The sequence below is a fragment of the Mirounga angustirostris genome, unplaced genomic scaffold (genome assembly GCF_029215605.1).
Source record: "Mirounga angustirostris isolate CCGP_5_RB_7025 unplaced genomic scaffold, mMirAng1.0.hap1 SCAF_9, whole genome shotgun sequence".
Classification (NCBI taxonomy): Eukaryota; Metazoa; Chordata; class Mammalia; order Carnivora; family Phocidae; genus Mirounga; species Mirounga angustirostris.
Window position 1 is genome coordinate 34056060 of NW_026991717.1, and position 21709 is coordinate 34077768.

General features: G+C 47.2%; 2 protein-coding genes across 7 annotated transcripts in view; one reads left to right on the forward strand and one right to left on the reverse strand.

Annotated features, from left to right (window-relative positions):
* The window catches only part of ADPGK (ADP dependent glucokinase), a 32557-nt gene extending 30127 nt beyond the window's left edge, over positions 1–2430 (forward strand). For 2 of the 3 annotated variants that reach the window (XM_045899739.3, XM_045899741.3), the window contains exon 7: positions 922–2430. In XM_045899739.3, coding sequence (XP_045755695.1) covers positions 922–1476 — 555 coding nt within the window. In that variant the 3' untranslated portion in view covers positions 1477–2430. The remainder of the gene's footprint in view (positions 1–921) is intronic. The other variant, XM_045899740.3, reaches the window with a different exon arrangement.
* An 8607-nt stretch (positions 2431–11037) lies between these two features.
* The window catches only part of BBS4 (Bardet-Biedl syndrome 4), a 59649-nt gene continuing 48977 nt past the window's right edge, over positions 11038–21709 (reverse strand). For 3 of the 4 annotated variants that reach the window (XM_064570181.1, XM_064570179.1, XM_064570180.1), the window contains exons 8-16: positions 21230–21357; positions 18252–18306; positions 17256–17324; positions 16119–16271; positions 15846–16017; positions 14146–14242; positions 13397–13538; positions 12683–12884; positions 11038–12003 (exon numbers count right to left, since the gene is read on the reverse strand). In XM_064570181.1, coding sequence (XP_064426251.1) covers positions 11888–12003; positions 12683–12884; positions 13397–13538; positions 14146–14242; positions 15846–16017; positions 16119–16271; positions 17256–17324; positions 18252–18306; positions 21230–21357 — 1134 coding nt within the window. In that variant the 3' untranslated portion in view covers positions 11038–11887. The remainder of the gene's footprint in view (positions 12004–12682; positions 12885–13396; positions 13539–14145; positions 14243–15845; positions 16018–16118; positions 16272–17255; positions 17325–18251; positions 18307–21229; positions 21358–21709) is intronic. The other variant, XM_064570182.1, reaches the window with a different exon arrangement.

A 21709-nucleotide genomic window follows, 5' to 3' on the forward strand; every position in this document is an offset into this window, starting at 1 on the left:
GTTTAACCTTTCTGAGCCTCAGTCCCCTTATCTGGGAAATGGAGGCGATTCCTCCTTCTGAGAGGGTTATGGTAAGAATTGAATGAAATAAAGCCACCCGCTCAGGGCCTGGCACAGCACATGCCGTACGCGGAAGTGCAAAGGTTCCAGGCCACCGGTTTTTAAATAATAAGTGCATGCACGCGCACACACACGCATGCCCCCACACGTACCCCTTGCACTCTCCCTCCCTTCAGGGGCTCCTCTCCCTCACACATTCCCCGTGTGTGCGGTTCTCTGGCTCCGCCAGGTCAGAGATCGGTCGACACCGTGGCTCCTTTAAGACTAAAACCGGCTCCGCAGCTCCTGTTCAGTGCCCTTTGCACACCGTTGCTACTCAGCTCGGCCTTCCCTAACCCACAGCTACTTAAAAAGCTTAGCTCTGACGGGAGACCTTTCTCCCTGCTTCTTGGGGTTGTGTACACGGAACCACGGGACCCTGTGTGCCGCAGGGCCTTCTCTGTCTCACCGGCACGGCGCCGGCTGGCGTTCGGGAACCAAGAGCCTGGTCCCACCAGTAGGCAGAGGGGCTGCTGTGCGTGCGAAGTCTCAGGCGGGGTGCCATGGACGGAAATAGGAAGTAGGTGCCCCTCTGCCCTTTGTCGGAGTGAATATAGCAGAAGGCCGAGTCTACAAAGTGTCACTGCCACTTTCTGGGTTTATCCCAAGTGGTGATAAAGGTGCGGCTAGAGGTGTCATGGCCAAAGCAGTCATCTGTGACCGTCCCTTCCGTGGCGCGTGCTCCGGGGCGGGGAGTCTCGTGGGAAGGAAGAGAGACGCCGTACTGCCTGCCTTCCCTGGACTGTAGTCCCGGGCTGTGTCCTCGGGTCTCTTAGGAGCTGGGTGTCCATCAGAAAGAGACCTCCGTTGTGTTTCTGTTAGCAGGTCTTTCGGGCGGTGACTTCCCTGGGCCTGAACGAACAGGAGCTGCTTTTCCTCAGCCAGGCGGCATCTGGACCTCACTCCTCTCTCTCTTCCTGGAATGGCGTCCCCGACGTGGGCATGGTCAGTGACATCCTCTTCTGGATCTTGAAGGAACATGGGAGGAGTAAAAGCAGAGCCTCAGACCTCACCAGGATCCATTTCCACACGCTGGTCTACCACATCCTGGCCACTGTCGACGGACACTGGGCCAACCAGCTGGCGGCCGTGGCCGCAGGAGCACGCGTGGCCGGGACGCAGGCCTGCGCCACGGAAGCCATAGACGCCAACCGTGTGTCCCTGCGGGCGCCCCACGAGTTCATGACTTCCCATTCAGAGGTGGGCTCGAGGATCGTAATAAACCCCAATGAGCCAGTGGCAGAGTGGCACAGGGAGGGAATATCCTTCCACTTCACACCAGTCCTGGTGTGTAAAGATCCCATTCGAACCGTGGGCCTTGGAGACGCCATTTCCGCTGAAGGCCTCTTCTATTCAGAAGTCCGCCCTCACTCCTAGGAAGTAATTTTTCTGAAGGAGAGCTACCCAATTTAAGAATGACAGGAAAAATAGGATGGAGGTGTGTCAAAACAGCTTCTAGATCTAATTGAAAGATAGCCAAAGAAACAACAGATTCAACTGTATCAGATACATTCCAGCCTGTTGACGATTACACAAAAACATTTCAGGTTTTCCTCAGAATTTAGCTATCTACTAACGAGACTGGATTTTTGGTTTTTTTTATGTTGTGTGTTACAGGGGTAAAACTTGATTCCCGTGTCCCCATTTTATGCAGCGTTGTCTGGTATCTTAGGCCAGACTGCGCTGTGGAGAGCACGTCGGCTGGAGAAAGCGCTTCCGCCGGCGCCAGGGTCTCATGCTCTCTCTCTCTGCTGCGCGCTTGTGGGCAGGATCATGATTTCCATTCAGTGTTACAATGAAAATATTTAAGGAGCACCCCTTCTGAGTCTTCTGCTCTCGAACTTAAGACAGAGCCACAAGTCAGGACAAAACAATCGCCCCTGTGCTTCATAGTCCCCGCCCAGGCCGGGAGCCTCGCGCAGCCTTTGCGGGAGGCCTTCCAGAAGCCTGGCTCGCCTGCCCGGTGGGCTGCGGGGGCTGCTGGGCTCCACCTTCTGCCCTGGCGCCCGGGGTTGTGGGCTGGCTGGTCAGAGCCCACCGTGCCTGGGCCCAGTCCCAGCCACCGGCTCTGGGCACGCTTTCCACAGTGGAAGACCGATCGTTGTTCACTCTGATCCTTGAAGGAATTTGCTTTTACAACTGGAATACGCTTCTGCGGGTGTAACAGATCATGTTTGTTTTACATTCACACACCACATCCAGTAAAGAGTTTTACCTCATCAGAGCCCCAGAATCATGAATAAATCTGTCCTGTTATGTATTTGTTTTTTTATAAGTCAAGGAGACTTGTGTGTGCTTTTAAATATATTAAAAAAAATTTACATTTCAGGAGTCCTAAGTCTACTTGTGATTGATTTTGTTTCTCCCAGCACCACTCTGGAGCCAGATAAAGTATAAATCATTTCTGATCCTGACTAGGATGTGGGTTGTATGTTACTGTGCTCTTGAGGTGTTTATCTTGTCTTCCCCGCTGCTGGGTTAGGCAGTCCCTCGCGCTGAGCCCAGCCTATAGGTCTTTCGTCTGTTGGGTTAAGGTGACAGAAGACCGTAGTACTAAGTAGCCAAGCCACCACAAAACAGCAGTTTGAAAGAGTGCTCACGGTGAGCCTCCTCCGTTGTTTGAAGAGTGGTGTAAACGTGGCAGCTCCACTTCAAGAGTCAGGGGTCATCAGTTCATACCTGGCTCATAGCAGCTTCTGGAACCTCAAAGCTACCTTGGGTTCTTCACTTATGACCTCCCCGTCCCTGCTATGGGTAAAAGGAAAGGTTTGATTACTCCTTCAAAGAGAATTGAAGCCTAGAGCTTGAAATTCAAAGCAAGTAGCTTATTAAGGAAATTTCTGGCTGCTACCTCATCAGTCTCTGCCTCCAAGCTCCATTAAAAATAATTAAACACCGGGGCGCCTGGGTGGCTCAGACGTTAAGCGTCTGCCTTCAGCTCAGGTCATGGTCCCTGGGTCCTGGGATCGAGCCCCGCATCGGGCTCCCTGCTCCGCGGGAAGCCTGTTTCTCCTCTCCCACTCCCCCTGCTTGTGTTCCTGCTCTTCCTGTCTCTCTCTCTGTCAAATAAATAAAATCTTTAAAAAAAAAAAAACATTCTTTAAAGAAAAAAAAACACTAAGCTTCTAGCCTATTTGTATTAGAAAGGCTTTAGTGAGAAGAGATTTCTGTTTTCCAAAGAAGAATTGGGATAACTCCTCACTTCTGTTGTAAACCCAAAGACGACTTTGAGAGTACTGAGGTGTTTTCCACGGGACTTTTTCTTAGTCTGTCCCTGAGCTGTCTGCTCTGCCCTCCCCTTAGTATATACAAGTTCTCCAGTTTGCATGGGTGATGTCAATAACGTGTAATCAGCGCGTACCGTAGAGCAGTGTTTTTCAAAAGATGGGTGTTGAAGTATTTATAGTCACTAAGTCAATTTGGTGGTGAACACAGGAAGTATCAAAATGCATCATGCTCACAGGGCAGGTATTCCTTCCCGTCTTGTGAAGCTGTACGTGTGCCTGAATGAGCTCCATGGAGTTAGGAATGTGCACGGGCCCCTCCAAACATCCCACCCTTTGGAGAAGGCAGCTAACCTTTGGCAGGAAGCTTGGACTCCAGCACCTGGGACAGGCTTTGTGGGAGTGAGCTGCCAGGATGATGCAGGTGGGGCCGCGGGCCTCTCCGCCCTGAGCTCGGAGCTGTATTTTACAAAGGTTTCCACGTGCGACTTGATAAGAAGTTTGAAAATCCGCTGGACTAGAAGAGGGGGCCTGGTGAGAAATGAGCCTCCCTACAAATGCTCTTAACACGCTTACATTTGCTTGAAATGGTTGAACACCCGGGGAGAAGGGCCAGCACACCAAACACTGTTGAGACAACAATTTGGCCCCAAATCAGTCATCATCATGCGGACTGAATTTGCATTTTATTCTGGCTAGTGTGGGGGGGGAGCCCTCATCAATAGAAGTTCACATTCTATGCAGGGTGTTGAGATGGCAAGTGTTGTATGACAGGGACGTACTACCCGTTCTGAGCCTCACTTTGCTCATCCATAAAATGGGGTGCATGACGGTCCCTCCCCTTAGGGTTCTTGATTAAAGGAGAAAGCTGTGCGAAATATTTAGCACAGTACATGGCACGTATTTAAAAGCTTAATAATGGTCAGTTACTATTACTAAACTGACCTGGCAATTTCCTGGGTCTCTAGAACTATTTTAAAACCTTGAAAAGCTACCACAGTGATTTAACATTTCACTCTGGGGTGTTGTAGGTAGACATTTTCATACAGTGGAGCTCCACGGATGTCACGTGTGCCATTTGGTGGGGCCTACCCAGATACAGAACGTTCCCATCACTCCAAAGTGGCTGAACCATTTTACTCCCACCGATGATATTTGACAGTTCTGGTGGCTTCTCATTGGCACCAAGACCCGGAGGTGTCCCTGTTTAATTGTAGCCATCTCGAAAGGTAAGTAGTGGTATTTCTGGTATTCCAGAAACCAGTAGGTATCTGGTCTCATGTTGCATCTCCCTGTTGATGAAGAGTGAGCATTCTTTTTACATGTTTATTGGCCGTTCATGTATCTTTATGAAGTGTCCAAATCTGCCGACTTTTTTTTTTCCCCCAGCTGGGTTCTTTTGTATATATTGTTATCTGGGTGTTTAGTTTTATTATCGAGTTGTAGGAGTTCTTTATATAGTCCCAGTCTGTAGACAGACACTCATTTTCTTCCTGGCTTACTGGTCTGAAGCATTGAACTGTCCTGCCTGTAGTCTCATTTTCTTCTAGAAACTTTACAGTAATTTTAGGTTTTACACTTAGATCTCTAATCCATTTTGAGTGACTTTTTGTGGAAGGTGTTAGGTCTGACTCCTTCTCCCACTGCATTGCTTTCATGCCTTTATCAAAAATGACTGTATAAGCGTAGGTCTGTCTATTTATGAACTGCGTTCTCTTTTACTGATCTGTTTGTCCATCCCGATGTTTTACTACTAAACACTCTTCTGGTCAAGCCTTGAAATGAGGTGGTGAGTGTTAAGTCCTCCAACTTTGTTCAAGATCACCTTGGATGTGCTAAGTCCTTGGTATCTTCCTCACATTTTAGAACCAGCTTGTCACTTTCTACCCCAAAACTTGTTGGGCTTGTGATAGTAATCTGTAGACCTATTTGGAAAGAATTTCTACCTCAACAAGAGTTAGCTTCCCAGCACGTGATTAAGTGTTTTTCTCACAGCAAAGCTTTGTCGTTTTCAGGGTACAGGTGCTTACATGTGTGAGTTCTTTACTAAGTATTTCACGTTGATAGTACTTGACGGTTTTGTAAATGGATTTTTGAATTGCATTTTCAAACTCTTCCTTGCTGGTATGTACCAATATCATTGATTTTTGTACACTGACCTTGCCAGATCCAGTTATCCCTTGTGGTACCTTTATTTACTTATTTTTAGGATTCCTTGGGTTTTTCTTCATAAGCAACCATATCATTTGTGACGTTTTCTGTCTATACCTTTTTATTTCTTCCCTTCGTAGCACTGAGCCTCTAGTATGTTGAGCAAAAGTGATAAAAGTGGACATCCTTGCCTTGGTCCTGATCTTAGGGGCAGAGTGTTGAGTGTTTTACTACTAAATGTGATGTTCACTGCACCTTTTTCCATAGATGCCTTTTGTCAAGTTGATGTTACTATCTGTTCCTGATTTGCCGGGTTTTTATGATGGCTTTTTAAAAATTGCTTTTTCTGCATCCTACTGAAATCATAGACTTTCTCATTTATTTTGCTAACACGTGAAAGTACTTTGCTTTTCAAATAGTAAACCAAGAGTTAATTACATTTAAATTATACTGGGATAACCCCAATTTGGTCATGATATACATAGTAACCCTTTTATATACTGCCAGATTTAATGTGCTAATATTAATTTGCTAATATATTGTTAAGGACTTTTGTACCCATGTTCATGCAGAATAATGGGCATCATTTCCTTACTCTGTAATGTCTTTTTCCACTTTTGATATCAGGATTATGCTGGCCTCATGAAAACAAGTTGGGAAGCTTTTGTTCCTATTTACTAAAACTTCTTGTAAAGTTGGATTTAATAAAATTTGCCAGCTAAATCATCTGGGTTAAGAGTTTGCTTCAGGTAGGTTTTGATTTACAAATTCAATTTCTTTGATAGGACTTTTAATATTAAGGCTTTATATTTCATTTCAATTTCAGTATGTTGTTCATTTTCAAAAATGTCTATTGTGTCCAAGTTGTCCATCTTATTGTTATAAATGGTTCATAATGTTCCTTGATCTTTCTCACTTCCATACGATCTGTAATGCTATCCCCTTCTTCATTCCTGTTATCTTCATATCCTGATTTGTCTCCTCCTTTTTCCTTCATCAGTTTAGCTGGGGATTTGTCTTTTTTTTTTTTTTCATAGAGCTTCTGTCTTTTTAGATCTTTAATATTTGTCTGCTCTGTAGTTATTTAGGGTTTATTTTGCTCTTTTTCTAGCTTACCTCTATCACTGGTTTTTTGCCTTCTGTTCTAATAGAAGCATTTACAGCTATAAGTTTCCTATAAGCACTGCTTTTAGCTGAGTCCTACAAATTGTGATTTGTTTTCATTATTCAAAATATTTTCTCTTTTGATTTTTTTCTTGAGTTACTGCAAGTGTGTGTTTAGTTTCCAAATACTTTGGGGTTTTCGACATATCTTATTAATTTCTTTTTATTATGTTCAATTAGCCAACATATAATACATCATTAGTTTTTGATGCAGTGTTCAGTGATTCATTAGTTGCACGTAACACCCAGTGCTCATCACCACACGTGCCCTGCTTAATACCCATCACCCGGTTACCCCATCCCCCTTCCCTTCTGTAACCCTGTTTGGTTCCCAGAGTCCAGAGTCTCTCATGGTTTATCTCCCTGATTTCTTCCCAGTTTTCCTTCCCTTCCCGTGGTCCTCTGCACTATTCCTTATGTTCCACATATGAGTTGAACCATATGGTATTTGTCTTTCTCTGCTTGGTTTCTTTCTTTTAGTATAATACCCTCCAGTTCCATCTATGTCAATGCAAATGGTGGGTATTCATCCTTTCTTGTGGCTGAGTAATATTCCATTGTATATATGAACCGCCTCTTCTTTATCCATTCATCTGTTGAAGGGCATCTTGGCTTCCTCCAGTTTGGCTATTGTGGACATTGCTGCTATGAACATTGGGGTGCAGGTGCCCCTTCTTTTCACTACATCTTTATCTTTGCGGTAAATACCTAGTAGTGCAATCAGTGGGTCGTAGGGTAGCTCTATTTTTAACGTCTTGAGGAACCTCCATACTGTTTTCCAGAGTGGCTACACCAGCTTGCATTCCCACCAACAGTGTAAGAGGGTTCCCTTTTCTCCACATCCTCGCCAACACTTGTTTCCTGTCTTGTTAATTTTTGCCATTCTAACTGGTATGAGGTGGTATCTCATTGTGGTTTTGATTTGTATTTCCCTGATGGCTAATGATGTTGAACATTTTTTAATGTATCTGTTAGCCATTTGTATGTCTTTGAAAAAGTGTCTGTTCATATCTTCTGCCCATTTCTTGACTGGATTATTTGTTTTGGGAGAAGATATTTGTAGACATTATGGATAAAGGGCTGGTATCCAAGATCTATGAAGAACTTCTCAAACTCAACACCCAAAAAACAAATAGTTATTGGTTGTAGTGTTCTGTAAATGTCAATTAAGTCGAGGTGGTTTATATGTCCTTACACTTACTAATTCTAACAATTGCTGCAAGAGGGAGAGCTAACATATCCAACCAAGTTTGTGGCTTTAATTCTATCGATTTTTACTTCATGTATTTTGAAGTAATAATGTTAGGTACATACATACTTGTTATGTTTCTTCTACTGAATTGAACTTTTTATTATTATGAAATGTCCCTCTTTATTTCCGGTAATGCTCCTTGTTTTGAAGTCTACTTTATCTGACATTAATAGAGCTCTCCAGATTTAGGCCTGTAGCTTGAATGGTATAGCTTTTTCCATCCTTTTGCTTTCAGCGGCAGATTTGTTTATCCTTTTTTTTTTTTTTTTTAATTTGACAGAGACACAGCGTGAGAGGGAACACAAGCAGGGGGAGTGGGAGTGGGAGAAGCAGGCTTCCTGCCGAGCAGGGAGCCCGATGCGGGGCTCGATCCCAGCACCCTGGGATCATGACCTGAGCCGAAGGCAGATGCTTAATGACTGAGCCACCCAGGCGCCCCTCCTTTCTCTACTTTTTAATTGAAATGTACAGTTCAATTACTTTTTTTAGTCTAATCACATTTTAATGTAATTATGGACATGACTGGATTCACATTTAACATTTTGCTATTTATTTTGTCTTTGTCCCATCTTTTTTTTGTTCCTTGGTTTTTTGGGGTTTTTTTTTAAGATTTTATTTATTTATTTGACAGACATAGCGAGAGAGGGAACACAAGCAGGGGGAGCGGGAGAGGGAGAAGCAGGCTTCCCGCAGAGCAGGGAGCCTGATGCGGGGCTCGATCCCAGAACCCTGGGATCATGACCTGAACCGAAGGCAGATGTTTAACAACAGAGCCACCCAGGTGCCCCCATTCCTTGGTTCTTCTTTTCCTGCCCTTTAGAGGAGGAGGGTACTAATTGTATATTTTTTAGAATTTTAATTTCCAGAGGTGCCTGGCTGGCTCAGTCGGAAGAGTGTACAACTTTTGATCTCAGGGTCATTTGAGCCCCATGTTGGGTACAGAGATTACTTAAAAAAATAAAATCTTAGGGGCCCCTGGGTAGCTCAGTCAGTTGAGTGTCCGACTTTTGGTTTCAGCTCAGGTCATGATCTCATGGGTTGTGGGATGGAGTCCCATGTTGGGCTCTACACTCAGTGGGGAGTCTGCTTGAAGATTCTGCCCCAAACCCCCTCTCTCAAATAAATCTTAAAAAAAAAAAACCTTTCAAGCCTAGAGTTCCATGTACCCCCTTCCTTAGTTAGTTATATGTGTTAAACCTCACAATTTTTTGCTTGGAACAGTCATATCATTTTTTAAAAATTAAACCTAGTATTTTATATTTAGCTACTTGTTTATATTTGTTATCTTTGGAGGCTTGGTCCAACATGAGCTACTCTGCTATTACCAGACAATAACAATTCCTCCTTAAAAACAAAATGATCATAGGGGCACCTGGGTGGCTCAGTCTGCTAAGCATCCAATCTTGATTTTGGCTCAGGTCATGATCTCAGTGTTGAGATTGAGCCCCCATCTGGCTCCGGCTCTGTGGTGGGCGTGGAGCCTGCTTAAGATTCTCTCTCTCTCCCTTCTCCCTCTGCCCCTCCCCCCTCCTTCTCAAAAACAAAATGATTATAATCATACATTCCAAAGCTTTACTGTCTTTGGAATGCAGTTTTGTACTAATATACTCCATAAAAAGGGCACTTTTCTCATATGCTAGTTTATACTTGCACTTTCCTGCCTCAGTTCAAGCCATCTAAAACCACGTGTGTCTGTGATCATGTACTTTGCCTCATTTTCCTAATTCTGTGAAAAATTGTGAGGACATGAGCAACTCCCGTATTAGAAATTAGAATAGCTCCTTTCTCACCAGAGTGAATGAGAAGCTGCGAATCCACATGCCCAAAAGACCGAGCAGGTATGACCCAGTACAGCTGTGCCCCCAAAAAAACGTGGGCTTGAACTGTAAGTGGATTTTTTTCAGTAAATGCATTGGAAAATCTTTTGGAGATCTGTGACAATTTGAAAAAAACTCAGATGAACCATGTAGGTTAGAAATACCAAAAAAAAAAAAAAATTAAAAGGTATGTCATGAATGCATGGATAACAGTTAAGAGCAGGAGCTCTGCATGCAGACCTGGGTTCAAATCCTGATCCACCACTTTCCATGGAAAACTCATTATACCTCTCCCAACCTCCACTTCCTCCTTTACAGAGAGGGGACAATAGTATTGCTCTCTTGGGAGGGCTCAGGGAGACCGATCCCTTCCTGAGCCTGTCCTTCCCTGGCCTCCCCGAACACCACTCTCCTGGGTTTGTTTCTATCACTGTCACTTGCTTCTGTCTCCTTTGTGGGCTCTTCTGCTTCTCCCTTTAAATACTCGTTTCCCGCTTTTGGTCCCCCTGGCTTCTTGTTCCTAGCTTTCCTCTGGGGACTCCTTTCAAATCTGTGGTTTCAGCCATCACCCAAATTAAGTTACTCCTGCATCTTTACCTTCAAGCCAGATTTCGCACCTGAAATCTAGCTGTTCGTCTACTATCATCATCTGGATGTCTCGAAGATAAACACATCTAAAACTAGACTCCACAACCCTCCACCCGAGTCCCCCAGTGTCCCTCTTCTCTGGTTTGTGTAACTCTCCCCAGCGGCACGTGCCCACGCGACAGTCTGTTCTCGCCTGCTACCTCCAGCCTCCAACTCCTGTTGACTTGACCTCCCGAATCTCTCCCAGAGCCCCCTCTCCTCCTCCTCTTAGTTTATACCCTTATTCTCACCAAGACCTTCCAGTTGCAGGCACACTAGACCCTACAGCGAGATAGAGGTGAGCCTTCTCAGTTGCGCAGGGGGTAGACCCCAGGTCTGCCACACACCTGCCGCGGGGTAAGGGACCTGCTGCCGCGGTGCTGTCGTCTCTCTCTGAGACCCCAGAACCGCAGAGTTTGCTGCTCACTTAGCTGCTGCCTCAGTGTCGAAACAGACCCAGTCATAACATAAAAAACTCCTTCATATGGTTTGGCAATAGGTCTGTCCTCACCTTCAAATTCTGGTGATTATAGGGCACTTTACGTGCAAAATGGGGACTGGCCCTCATGCAAACTGCTGGCCCCCCATCCCTCGGGGCGGCAGCAGAAGCTATGCGGGCACTAAGCAGGAACTTGGCCATGAGGTGCCTTCTCTGGTTTCAAACTAGTTTTGGAAGCAGGTAAGAGAGGACTGTGATCACAGGTTCTCTTAAAAAGGTTTTATTGTGATCTCTTCTTTTTACACCTAACAACTTTCCCCAAAGGGATGATACATAATCTTTATTCTAAAAAGGACACATAGATGATGTACTGATAGCATCTGGCCAGGGGTATCATTGATTATTTTAAGTAAAAATTAAGAAGCTCTTTTTTTCCTTTTCATCCTTGGTGTCGCTACCAGCCCAGCCCTCACTCCTACTTCTCATCATTACTGACATGATCTGGCTCTGCATACGCTCTGATGTCTCTCAAGAACAAGACAGAGGGACTTGTTTGGGATTCCCTTGGACAGGTGCAGCTGGAATATCCAACAGGCTGGGCCTCGATTTATAGAGGTTTTTTTCATCATTTTTTCCCCTTCAATTTAGACTGTTAGAGCTGGATTACTAATCCAAGATCTGTGTTTGCCTTCGGGGCTGACAAGCCGCACAGCCTGAGGGTCACCTCAGCTAAGCCGAGGCTTCACCGTAACAGGGCTCCTGAGCAGAGGTCGGCCTCAGACTTTCCTTCCACAAAGGAAGGGGTCAGTCAGCCAGGAGGTCAAAGTCATTTCAAAAGCAAACAGCATCGTGTGCCCTGCTGGCTCTTGGAGCTACAAACACAGAGCCATGAGCCTTGCACTTAATTCTTAAAGGACCCGTCTGGGCTCTCTCCTATCTCCGGGCTGACGGGGCTAACGGGAGGCCGAATCAGCTGTAGGCTCCTTGTGATCATCGTAACACTTCTGCGTCCCCTGGTGCCCAGGGAACACACTGGCCACCTTGCTGCCAGTGTCACATGACCCTTCCTAACCTGCTACATCCTCACCAAAGAAACCCCTACTCCGGGGTCATCCTACTCCTGTTTTTCTCTTATTTGTGCCGATGCTTCAGCTGGGTGTGCTTCCGCAGTGGGCTCTGGCTCCAGAGGCAGAGACGGTGGCTTTGTGAGCTGGGATGTCCCTCCAGCACCTAGTAACGAAACAAATAGTGGGAATTCTCAGTTCCACAATTCTGGAAGAAATCATGATTTTTATTGTCAAATTTCAAAAAGAAACCCCGTATCTTCTAGAAGCAATGGGATAGTTGGTCCACTTTGCCTTCAAAGACTCACTGAGAAAGATCCTCAATTATGTGCCCCCACGCTGACTTCCGTAGTCTTGCTTTCATTTCCCGCCTCATCGTAACAGAAGGTGCTGTTGTCTATTGCCAACCTTGAATAGTGTTAAGCCCCAGTGTTCGGGGTTTTTTTTAATAATTTTATTTATTTGAGAGAGAAAGAGTGAGAGAGAAACAGCACGAGCAGGGTGAGGGGCAGAGGGGGAAGCAGACTCCCCGCTGAGCAGGGAGCCCGATGTTTTGGGGCTCGATCCCAGAACTCCGGGATCACGACCTGAGCCGAAGGCAGACACCCAACCAACTGAGCCACCCAGGCGCCCCCAGCCCCAGTGTTTTAACCATTCACCTAAGCCTCCCAGTCACTGTTCCCTACTGCACAACTTGCCTTAAGAAAGCAAGTGCCAGTTTGGCCAGCGTATGGCTTTTTTCCCCTTCCAGGAAACACTACTTAGACGTGTTCTGAGTCTGAGCCTCACTTAAAGCTGTCCTCTCTGCTGGCATGTGCGGCTTGCACCCCCGAGGAGCCTCCTACCTGAGGGGAGCTTCCTGTGTGCAGCTGCTGAAGACATCGCCTGTCCCAGAGCCTGATTAGAGCCCAGAGGCTGCTGGACACCGGCAGCTTTGCTTGTTGAAGTGGTCCGGTGCTTTGACTTGGCATCTTTAACTGGTTTCGTCCAGACCAGTGCCTCCCCAACCTGGAGGGCAGCTCCCAGTTTCTGGGCCATCTCTACCATCTAGTGCCCACATGGGAAGAAGAAAAGTCACAGATATCACTGGCAGAGACAAGCCTACCTACTTCTTCCTAGGCCTTCCACCTGGGAGTTTAGCTGAAATCGTGTCTGCCGGTAGCAGTATTTGAGGAAGTATTTACTGCAAGGAAATCCTTCTCCAAGAGCAGAGAATACAGATCCCCCCTAGTGGATGGCACGGGAATGCACACAGGGTCTCAGAACCCAACGATCCAAGGTCGGTGCGCTACAGGGCTAAACTCCTGCCTTTCCCATAAGAGGGGAAGTGGGAGGGAGCTGCAAGGAGACCCAGACCTCAACTCAGTTGTATTCTATCAATAACATAACTCAGCCTGAATCTCCCCTTACAGCTTTCTTCTAGGAAAGTTCTTCCTCAGGCGGTGACTGACAAGATTTCATGCTGCCAGGAACATCAAAGCTGAAACAGGCATGAACCTTTCGGGTACCCTGGCTCGGAAGTCCCCAGACAGCCTCCTGGGAGCTAATAAAGGACACACCTCAGAGTCAAACTCCAGCGAGCCGCTGTCCCTGAGCAGGCGGACGCTCCTCTCCATCTCCTGGTACTGGGCCAGGGCGCCCTCCTTCTCGCCCTGCTTGTACAGCAGCACCGCGTAGTTGAGGTTTACTAAAGGCTTACACCTGTGGCAAACAGGGATTCTGTGGGGCTCAGGCTTTGCAACCGTGCTCATTCAGAGATCCTTCTCGTTGCACAAAAGACCAGGCACAAACTGGTTAAGTAGAGACTTCTCCATTCTACAGCAAGGTGAGAACACATACTGTGTGGACCTCTGGACAAGCATCACGGCTGCAACTGCCCAACCAGCCAAGCGGGAGGTGGTGGGAGCGAGTCTGCCATCCCAGCCCTCAACAGCGCCCCCCCTCCCGGGGCAGGCTTGAAAACGGGGGTCCCTAGCCTGCTGCCCGGCAGACGCAAGTGGAATGAATCCCAGGAGAGTTAAGTTTATCTTAAACCAAGTGCAGAGTCCCATCTGCTATTCCAGCCAGCCCATGGCCGTCAGCAGCCCAAGCCCACCGCCATCTCCTTCTCTGGCCCCCCAACTGCTAAACTCGGGGCTGGAAACGTTTTCTCGGAAGAGCCCGCGTCAGTTCCAGCTGAGCCACGGTGTGCCGAGGCCTGCAGGCTTCCACGGTTAGGCCTCCGAGAGCAACACCCGAGCTGTGGCGCCACCTGGTGGTTTCGGGGAGTCCAGCCCGCCCCGCTACCACTCCTGCCAGAGCAGCTCACTTGTCCAGGCGGGCGGCTTCTGCGTAGGCTCTCTTGGCGTTCTCTGGATCTTCCAGATTGGTCAGGGCCACTGCAACAAAGAAAGTGGGCACCGCGGCTGGAGAGCCCAGCGTAGAAAACAGAAGGAACGTTTCAAGGCCACCGTTCACTCAGCCCGTCCTTTGCCCTCTCAGCTCCTGAAGCCACGGCCTGCAGTCACGCAGCCTGGACGCCCCAGGGTCGTCATCAGCCCAGACGGCCCCTCCCCGCAGGCAGCCAGTTGACGCGTCTCCAGAGCCCTGTTTTTTGCGCTTTCTTTTTGGACACCGCCCTTGTTCAGGTGCAAGTTGTTTCAGGCTTGCCATTTTATCCCCACAGCAAAGTCCCCATCTGCCTCCATCCACTTGCCACAAAGCTGCCGGGGTCGCCCTGACTTACAAACAAATCGGACCGTGTCACCACCTGACTTAAGAATCCTCACTGGTTCTCTGTCACCCAAGGTTCTCTGATCTTTAACTTTTGTTTAGCAACAGAACACAGTCTCCTTTTTAATCAGTATTTTCTGGAAGCCTGTTCTATAAAACAAAGCAAAACAGAGCTGTCTGGAAGCCGGACCCACTCCACCTCCCCACCAGCCATGCGTCACTTCCCCCGGACACATAAGCGGTCTAGGAATACAGTTGGAAAACCTCGGCCTCTAGGATAAAGACCAAAGTCCTTTATCCAAAGGCATTCCGCTCGTGCGGTCCGTGAGGTGGCCCCAGACCATCTCTCCCGACCACCCCCGCACTGCGCTCCACACACAACTGCCGCTCAGGGCAGGGCCCACACGGCCGCTCGGGCCGCACACCGTTGCTCCCAGCTCCTCAGCCACGCCGTGCCGGTGAGTTCCAGCCAAGCCTTCAAAATGCAGTGTGAAGGCCATCTCTACTTTGGGAAGTCAGAACGCTGCTCATGCCTTACAGTCGGGCTGTCTGTTCCCATTCCTGCAACCCCATCAGAACAGAGCTCGCTTCATATTCAGGCAACCCCCAGTGAACACGATTCAATTTGCTTTTGCAACCTTCCTCTTATAAGTAAGAACCCCACAATAATGATTCTAAAAAACCCACCTGAAGACCGCACTGTCAATGAGAATATGGAAAAGTGCTTTCAGGCTTACATTTAGTAAGTCTAGTATGTGGAGAAATATCCCCCAGAAATTAGTCAGTACTTTAATGTTTCAGTAATACTCACATTAATAATAGACCAATTATGTAATGACAAAAAACCAATAGTTAATATTCATTGGTTATTTAATTATGTAATCCTCTCTCTCTACTATGAGATCCAACCAGTACGCAGTGGAAGGAGGACCCTTCCTAATAAAGCCCAAGCTCTTAACATTCAATGGTATCTGGAACTTAGTTGGACTCTCTTTTTTTCTCTCTCTCTCTCTCTATATATAGGTAAATAAATTGTCAAGTCAGGGAAAACAACTGGTAAAACATGAACTAGGGATGATCTTGATTTAACCTGCTCGTCTCTGAGTGAAATGCCCCCAGGCTAGAAGCAACCAGATATTGTCTTCTTTTTCAAGCTCCAGGACACTCAACTAGACTCCTACAGGTTCTGCGAGGGACTGGCTTCTACAGGACATTTAACCACTGACCTCGTAAGATTCTAGATCATTTTCCGTCATCACAGACTACAGAGGGGCTCTCCCCACAAATGTCTCTTACCAGCCAAGAGCATGTAGAGCTCCCCCATCTTTGGCTGGAGGTTGATGGCTGCGCTGAGGAAATGGAAAGCCGATGCATATTGCTGCATGGTCAGGTGGACAAGGCCCAAATTATACAGAATCTTCCAATCGAAGGGAGCCAAGTAGTTGGCTCGCTTCAGGCAGCTGATAGCCTGCGGGGGAGAGAGGGCACCGGATGAGCGGCTGGGGCAAGGCTGGCAGCTCCAGGAACTGCCTGTATGAACACAAACAAGGATGATGGGGAGACACTCACTGCCACGTATTTCTTCTTGCCGAAGAAACACATTCCAATGTTATTCCAGAGCGGAGGACTTTCTGGAACGGCACAAGCTACAACTCTGTATTTGGTGAGGGCAACATCAAAGTCCCCGTGGGTCTGCATCATGCTGCCTGCTGCCAAGATGGCCTGAAAACACAGGACATGAAAAGCCAGTAATGGAGCCATTCCCCAAAGGCTGTCGTTCTGGGTGTAGATACTCAGCAGGCCCGTCAGCAAGGACAGGACATACACACTTCTTCCGGGCCACAGAAAATATATTCAAGCTCTCAGGACAGATGCTTGGGAGGAATGTCCCCACACCCACTGTGGCTTTCTCTGGCACAGTACAGAAAAAGAAAAAATGTCAGTGACTTGCCCTGACTCATTTGTTTCCTACTTCTAGTCCAGGAAGTCAGTATCTCAGAGTCAATGCCATTGCAGTAAAAGCGGCCTTTCATCTGTTCCCCACGGCCCCTACTTGGTACCCCCAAGTGTTCCTGACAACCCAGAAACTGCTGTCTGGCCACTTAAGGTCCATTTCCTTCTGGCACCACCCAGGGGGGTCAGCTGGAGGCCTCCGCAGCCCAGCCCTCGTTTCTCCGAGGAAAGGCGCCCAGGCAGAAGCTGGCAGGATCAGCCTACCATGCCTCCTGTGACAGAGGGACAGGACCGGGTCCACACCCTTTGTCAAAGCCCGTTCTGCTGCATCTCCCTCCATGACGTTCATCCACCCACTGCACAATCTCAGCCCCAGAGTCCTATCTGGACAAGAGTTGTCCTCGCAAATTCATTAAGAACCCAGAAGTCACTTCACCAGAATCTCCTCAGACAGTAGTTGTAGAGACCTTGCTCATTTCCTGAGTAACACATGGACCTTCACCGGCACAACAATTTCACTGTCTGCCTGACAGACAGGTCTGTGACAGTAAATGTGCGCTTGGAGAAAATGAGCAGCAGAGCGCTAACACTTTACAATATGTTCAAAAAAGAAAGGCCATGTCTGTTTATAATTTTTCTAAGAAGCAGGTAATTTCTCAGGTATCCAAACTGCTTTCTAGGGCCAGGTCAGCTCTGGCAGCAGTGGGAGCATCTGTGTGAAGGCTCTGGGGTTTGACAGCCTACGTACGATACCTTGTAGTTGGTAGGGTCATAAGTCAGTGCATTTCCAAGGTGTTCAAATGCCTTCTGGTAAATACCGAGCTTGGAGAAAAAGCAAACCAGAGAATTACATCAGTGGGGAGACAGCAGTTAAGGAGTCTGGCCAACCATGCCCCGAACAGCAACACCCAGGCTTTCTGGTTGTCATGATAAAAAAAAAAAAAAAAGCTACAAGAGACCAGATAAAAAAAAAAAAAACTAAAAATCCCCATATTTGTTGATTTGTCCCCTGAAGGTCAAAGTTTCCATCTGCCGGGAGCCCCTACGCTCCGCACTGATGCCTCCCCGGCAGGAAATGGGCAGGTAAGCCTCACTCCCCAGGGGCCAGCCTCCAAGTCAAAGCCCAGGAAGGCCCAGGAGTAAGCTCCAGAAAACAAAAGAGACAGAAAGGCCACCCGAGAGGCAGAGCTGGTGGACCAGCTGTGCAGGGCACTTGAGGAGCTTGGGGGGAGCGGGCAAGGAGACAGCCTCAGGGGTGCCAGGCTGGTAGAGAGAAGTGGAGGCACTACAAGAAAGCCATTCACATGCGGGAAAACGTGGCGGGGAGAGGAGGCTTCTCACTCCAGCCAGCGCTCTTCCTGCTCTTTCCCGGAGCACCTGGCTGGGCAGAAGCAGCAGCAGCAGAAACGGCCCCGGCCCCAGCCCTGCCGGTGCCCCGCAGACTCACAGCTTCTCCCACAACAACACGATGCCAGCCCCGCCCCCCAAGTTATTTCTCATATCTGCCCTTTCCTTACATGGGTAAGAATTAGAACTGCAGTAGCCTCGAACAGACTTATTTGCCTGATTCGAATGCAGAAAATTCATTCCTTTAGCAGACAAAGAATATCAAATGCAGACAGTAAGGTTCACATGCTTCCTACGACCTTTAGTGGAATGTGTTAAACTCAAAGTGCAGGGACGCGACAACCCACACAAATCCAAAAGCATTTCTAGCATCAGTGCATGAATGAGTAGAGTTCTCATTACCTGTAAGTAGAGTAGTCCTAAAGTTGTAAGAAGTTCCGTATTTTCTGGTGAGAACCTGCAACACAGAGACCCAAAGAGAGTGCTCAGAGGGAAACAAGAGGTTTATGAGACACCGAGACCCCTGCCCACTGACGCGCCCTCGTGCTGCACCTGGAGACACTCTTGTGCCTCCTACTCCCCGTGAACATTTCTGAGGGTGATCTGGGAATTTCCTCCAAAAGTGGTCCTCTCGGGGCGCCTGGGTGGCTCAGGCGTTAAGCGTCTGCCTTCGGCTCAGGTCATGATCCCGGGGTCCTGGGATCGAGCCTCGCGTCAGGCTCAGCGGGAAGCCTTCTCCCTCTCCCACTCCCCCTTGTGTTCCCTCTCTCGCTGTCTATCAAATAAATAAATAAAATCTTTAAAAAAAACAAAAACAAAACAAAAGTGGTTCTCTCAACCCTGGCTACAGGACGGATTGCCCAGGAAGTAAGAAATGGGACTTGGAATCCAGACTCCTTTGTCAGGACCCTTCCTTAGGGCCAAAGTCCTAAGAACCACCTATGGAATATTCTCTGTGACTGTCCCTGATTATACAGATACAATTAAAGACCGATGCTCCATAAATCAAGTCCATCTAAAACACACAGTTGTAGCCAGTTCCCTCTTGTAGGTTTGTAGGGCTTTTTTGTTTTGTTTTTCTGGCCTCACTGTACTGACAGTACCAGCAGTTTTCTGTGTGTTTAGGATCCCAACGGCCCTAATGCTCTGCTCTCCACATTAAACAAAAAACCATACTAAATAGCCAAACGAAAAAAAGAAGACAGACACAACCCAGCTCAAGGAAAAAATTAGCCTTTGGCTTTGGGAAGTAAACACTGATTTAAGTAAAAGATGATTTGCTAAAAAAAAAAAAAAAAAAAGATGATTTGCTTGGGGCGCCTGGGTGGCTCAGTCGGTTAAGCGACTGCCTTCGGCTCAGGTCATGATCCCAGGGTCCTGGGATCGAGCCCCGCATCGGGCTCCCTGCTCAGCAGAGAGCCTGCTTCTCCCTTTCCCTCTGCCTGCCACTCTGCCTACTTGTGCTGTCAAATAAATAAATTAAAAAAAAAAAAAAATCTTTAAAAAGGTGATTTGCTTTCCCAGTCCCTCACTGATCCTTCCCTCTGTCACAAAACCTAAGCAACACTGAGCTGAGATGTTCTGTCTGTAGGATCATCAGCAGTTTCAATAGTGAAAATGCCAAATGCAAGGAACAGCGTCTCCTGCTTCTAAGGACCGAGTGGGGCACTGATTACCTATGGGGAGACCAGACCAAAGGGCCAAAGCCCCAGCCAGAGGAAGCATGAGCTGGCCAAAGAGAGCGTACTCAGTTCAACTGAGTATTTGCCCTTCGCTTTCTGCCATAATAAATATCCACTTTGATCATCTCCCACCCACAAACCAATTATGTAACTTCCCTGATTTTGGTGGCATCCCCCTTGGCCCCCACCAAAACGTGACTACCATCTCCAAAGCAATGGGTCATAAACAATGGTCATAAACAATGGTCACATAAACATCAGTGAGGTTCCAAATGTTCAGCTGTCCCCTTTTTCCCTCGGGAATTATACTGACTTAAGTCCTTGATGAGTCCTGGAAGAATGTCACCCTCCAGATTTCTGTGAGCTAATCTCAAAGAGACAACTTTAAAAGGCAGAAGGCTTCCTTCCACCGAGCACCACAGACACTTAAAATATGCTACATGGGCTCCTTCCTACTTGTCCCTATAAACTTAGCCCCTTGCTGACAACTCTCTTGTAGCTTAACAAATCAAGGGATATTTTTTTAAAGATTTATTTATTTTAGTGGGGAGAGGGGAGAGAGAGAGACTCTCAAGCAGACTCCCCGCTGAGCAGGGAGCCCAGCGAGAGAGGCCTGATCTCACAACCCTGAGATCATGACCTGAGCCGAAATCATGAGTTAACCGACTTAGCCACCCACGTGCCCCAAACCAAGGGATTATGTCTTTTTAGACACAAAATGTGGTTGAAGAAAATTCAGAAGAGTGTTGTGACTGGTATAACCAGAAAAGTGACTGCTGTGGTAGAAGACAAAGGTAATTAACAGAAATCTAAGTTTAGTTCAGAGACTAATTATCAGGAATAATACACTGTGGCCACATCCTGTTAAGTGACAAAACAAATGAGACATTTTGCTACAGCTATCCCACTTAAAACAAACAAGACCCTATACAAAAAAGACAAGATAGTATGTGTCCCTGGAGAAGAAACTTGGAACACCATCCTGGTAAAACCAGTCCGTTCCATTATCAATAGGGGTTTGGCCGACCCTAATGATATTTAAAACAAAAAAACAAAAAAACAAGGTATCGGTCTCATGTTAATAAATGCCACATATTTATTAGTGAATCAGGAGATTTCTGACTCCAATGTCTCCGGAAACAAGATCTGCTATAAAGTTTAAAACCACAATGGCAGACTACCAGCTGACTCCAAAATCTATCCTCTCCTTCCTCCTGAGCAAGTGTGTACCCACTTCCCTTGCGGCTAGTGGCCACTTCACCTCACAAACCATGGGATGTGAGCAGGAATGATGTGTGCAACTTCTAAACCATTAAAACCTTACTTCGAGCTGCTTACTCGGTAGTTTCCTGTACCACTGCCCCTCATCACAGCCTAGAACATGGATACCACATTAAGTCAGCTTCAACTATGCAGGTGAAGGCAAAACTGAAGGAATGGTGGGTTAATAAAGAACCTGGATCCCTGATCGATCTTGTGGAGAACTGTCCAGCTAGGCTAGACTAGCCATACTGACAGGTGAGAAACCCAAGTCTTCCTTATGTAAGCAAACCACTGGGAGCTTCTAACCTTAGCTTGAGCTTGACTCATGTAACTAGTGATCTGTCACGGTAATCCGTAATCAGTCTTAAGCTTGGGGGTTCCTATGTCTGCTCCCATTTATTTTCTCATTGCCTTAAAGAAAACAGACATACTTACTCCACTGCTTTCTTGTAGATTTCAATGGCCTTGTCCAAGTCTCCCTCCAGCAAGTGGATCTTCCCCAGCATTATGTAAGTCAAATCATGCCTGTTAAGATGGAGGGCATTGTGCAGCTGGTCTTGTGCCTAATAAGATTGATGGAGTAAAGAGAACCCAATCACTACCACGAAAGGACAATGGCTTGGTGTGGCTACTGTAAAGACAGAGCTCCTGCTGTACTCAGGCAGGAACACGGCATCTCAGCGAACAGCCCCTACTACCCAAAAACACTACAACATACCAAAACTGCTTGATGACAGGACAGCTGGCAACATGAGGTGTCTGCCTCTGGAGCCACGTGGGAGTTTTTTATACATGAGGATTAACCTTTCTGAGCGTCTTCTGCTTCTTGATAGTCAAACCCATGGCTCACACTTCATAATTCAAAGGAGTGCCGTAGTACAGAATAGAGCACTGCCCTGAATTCGATCCCAGCTG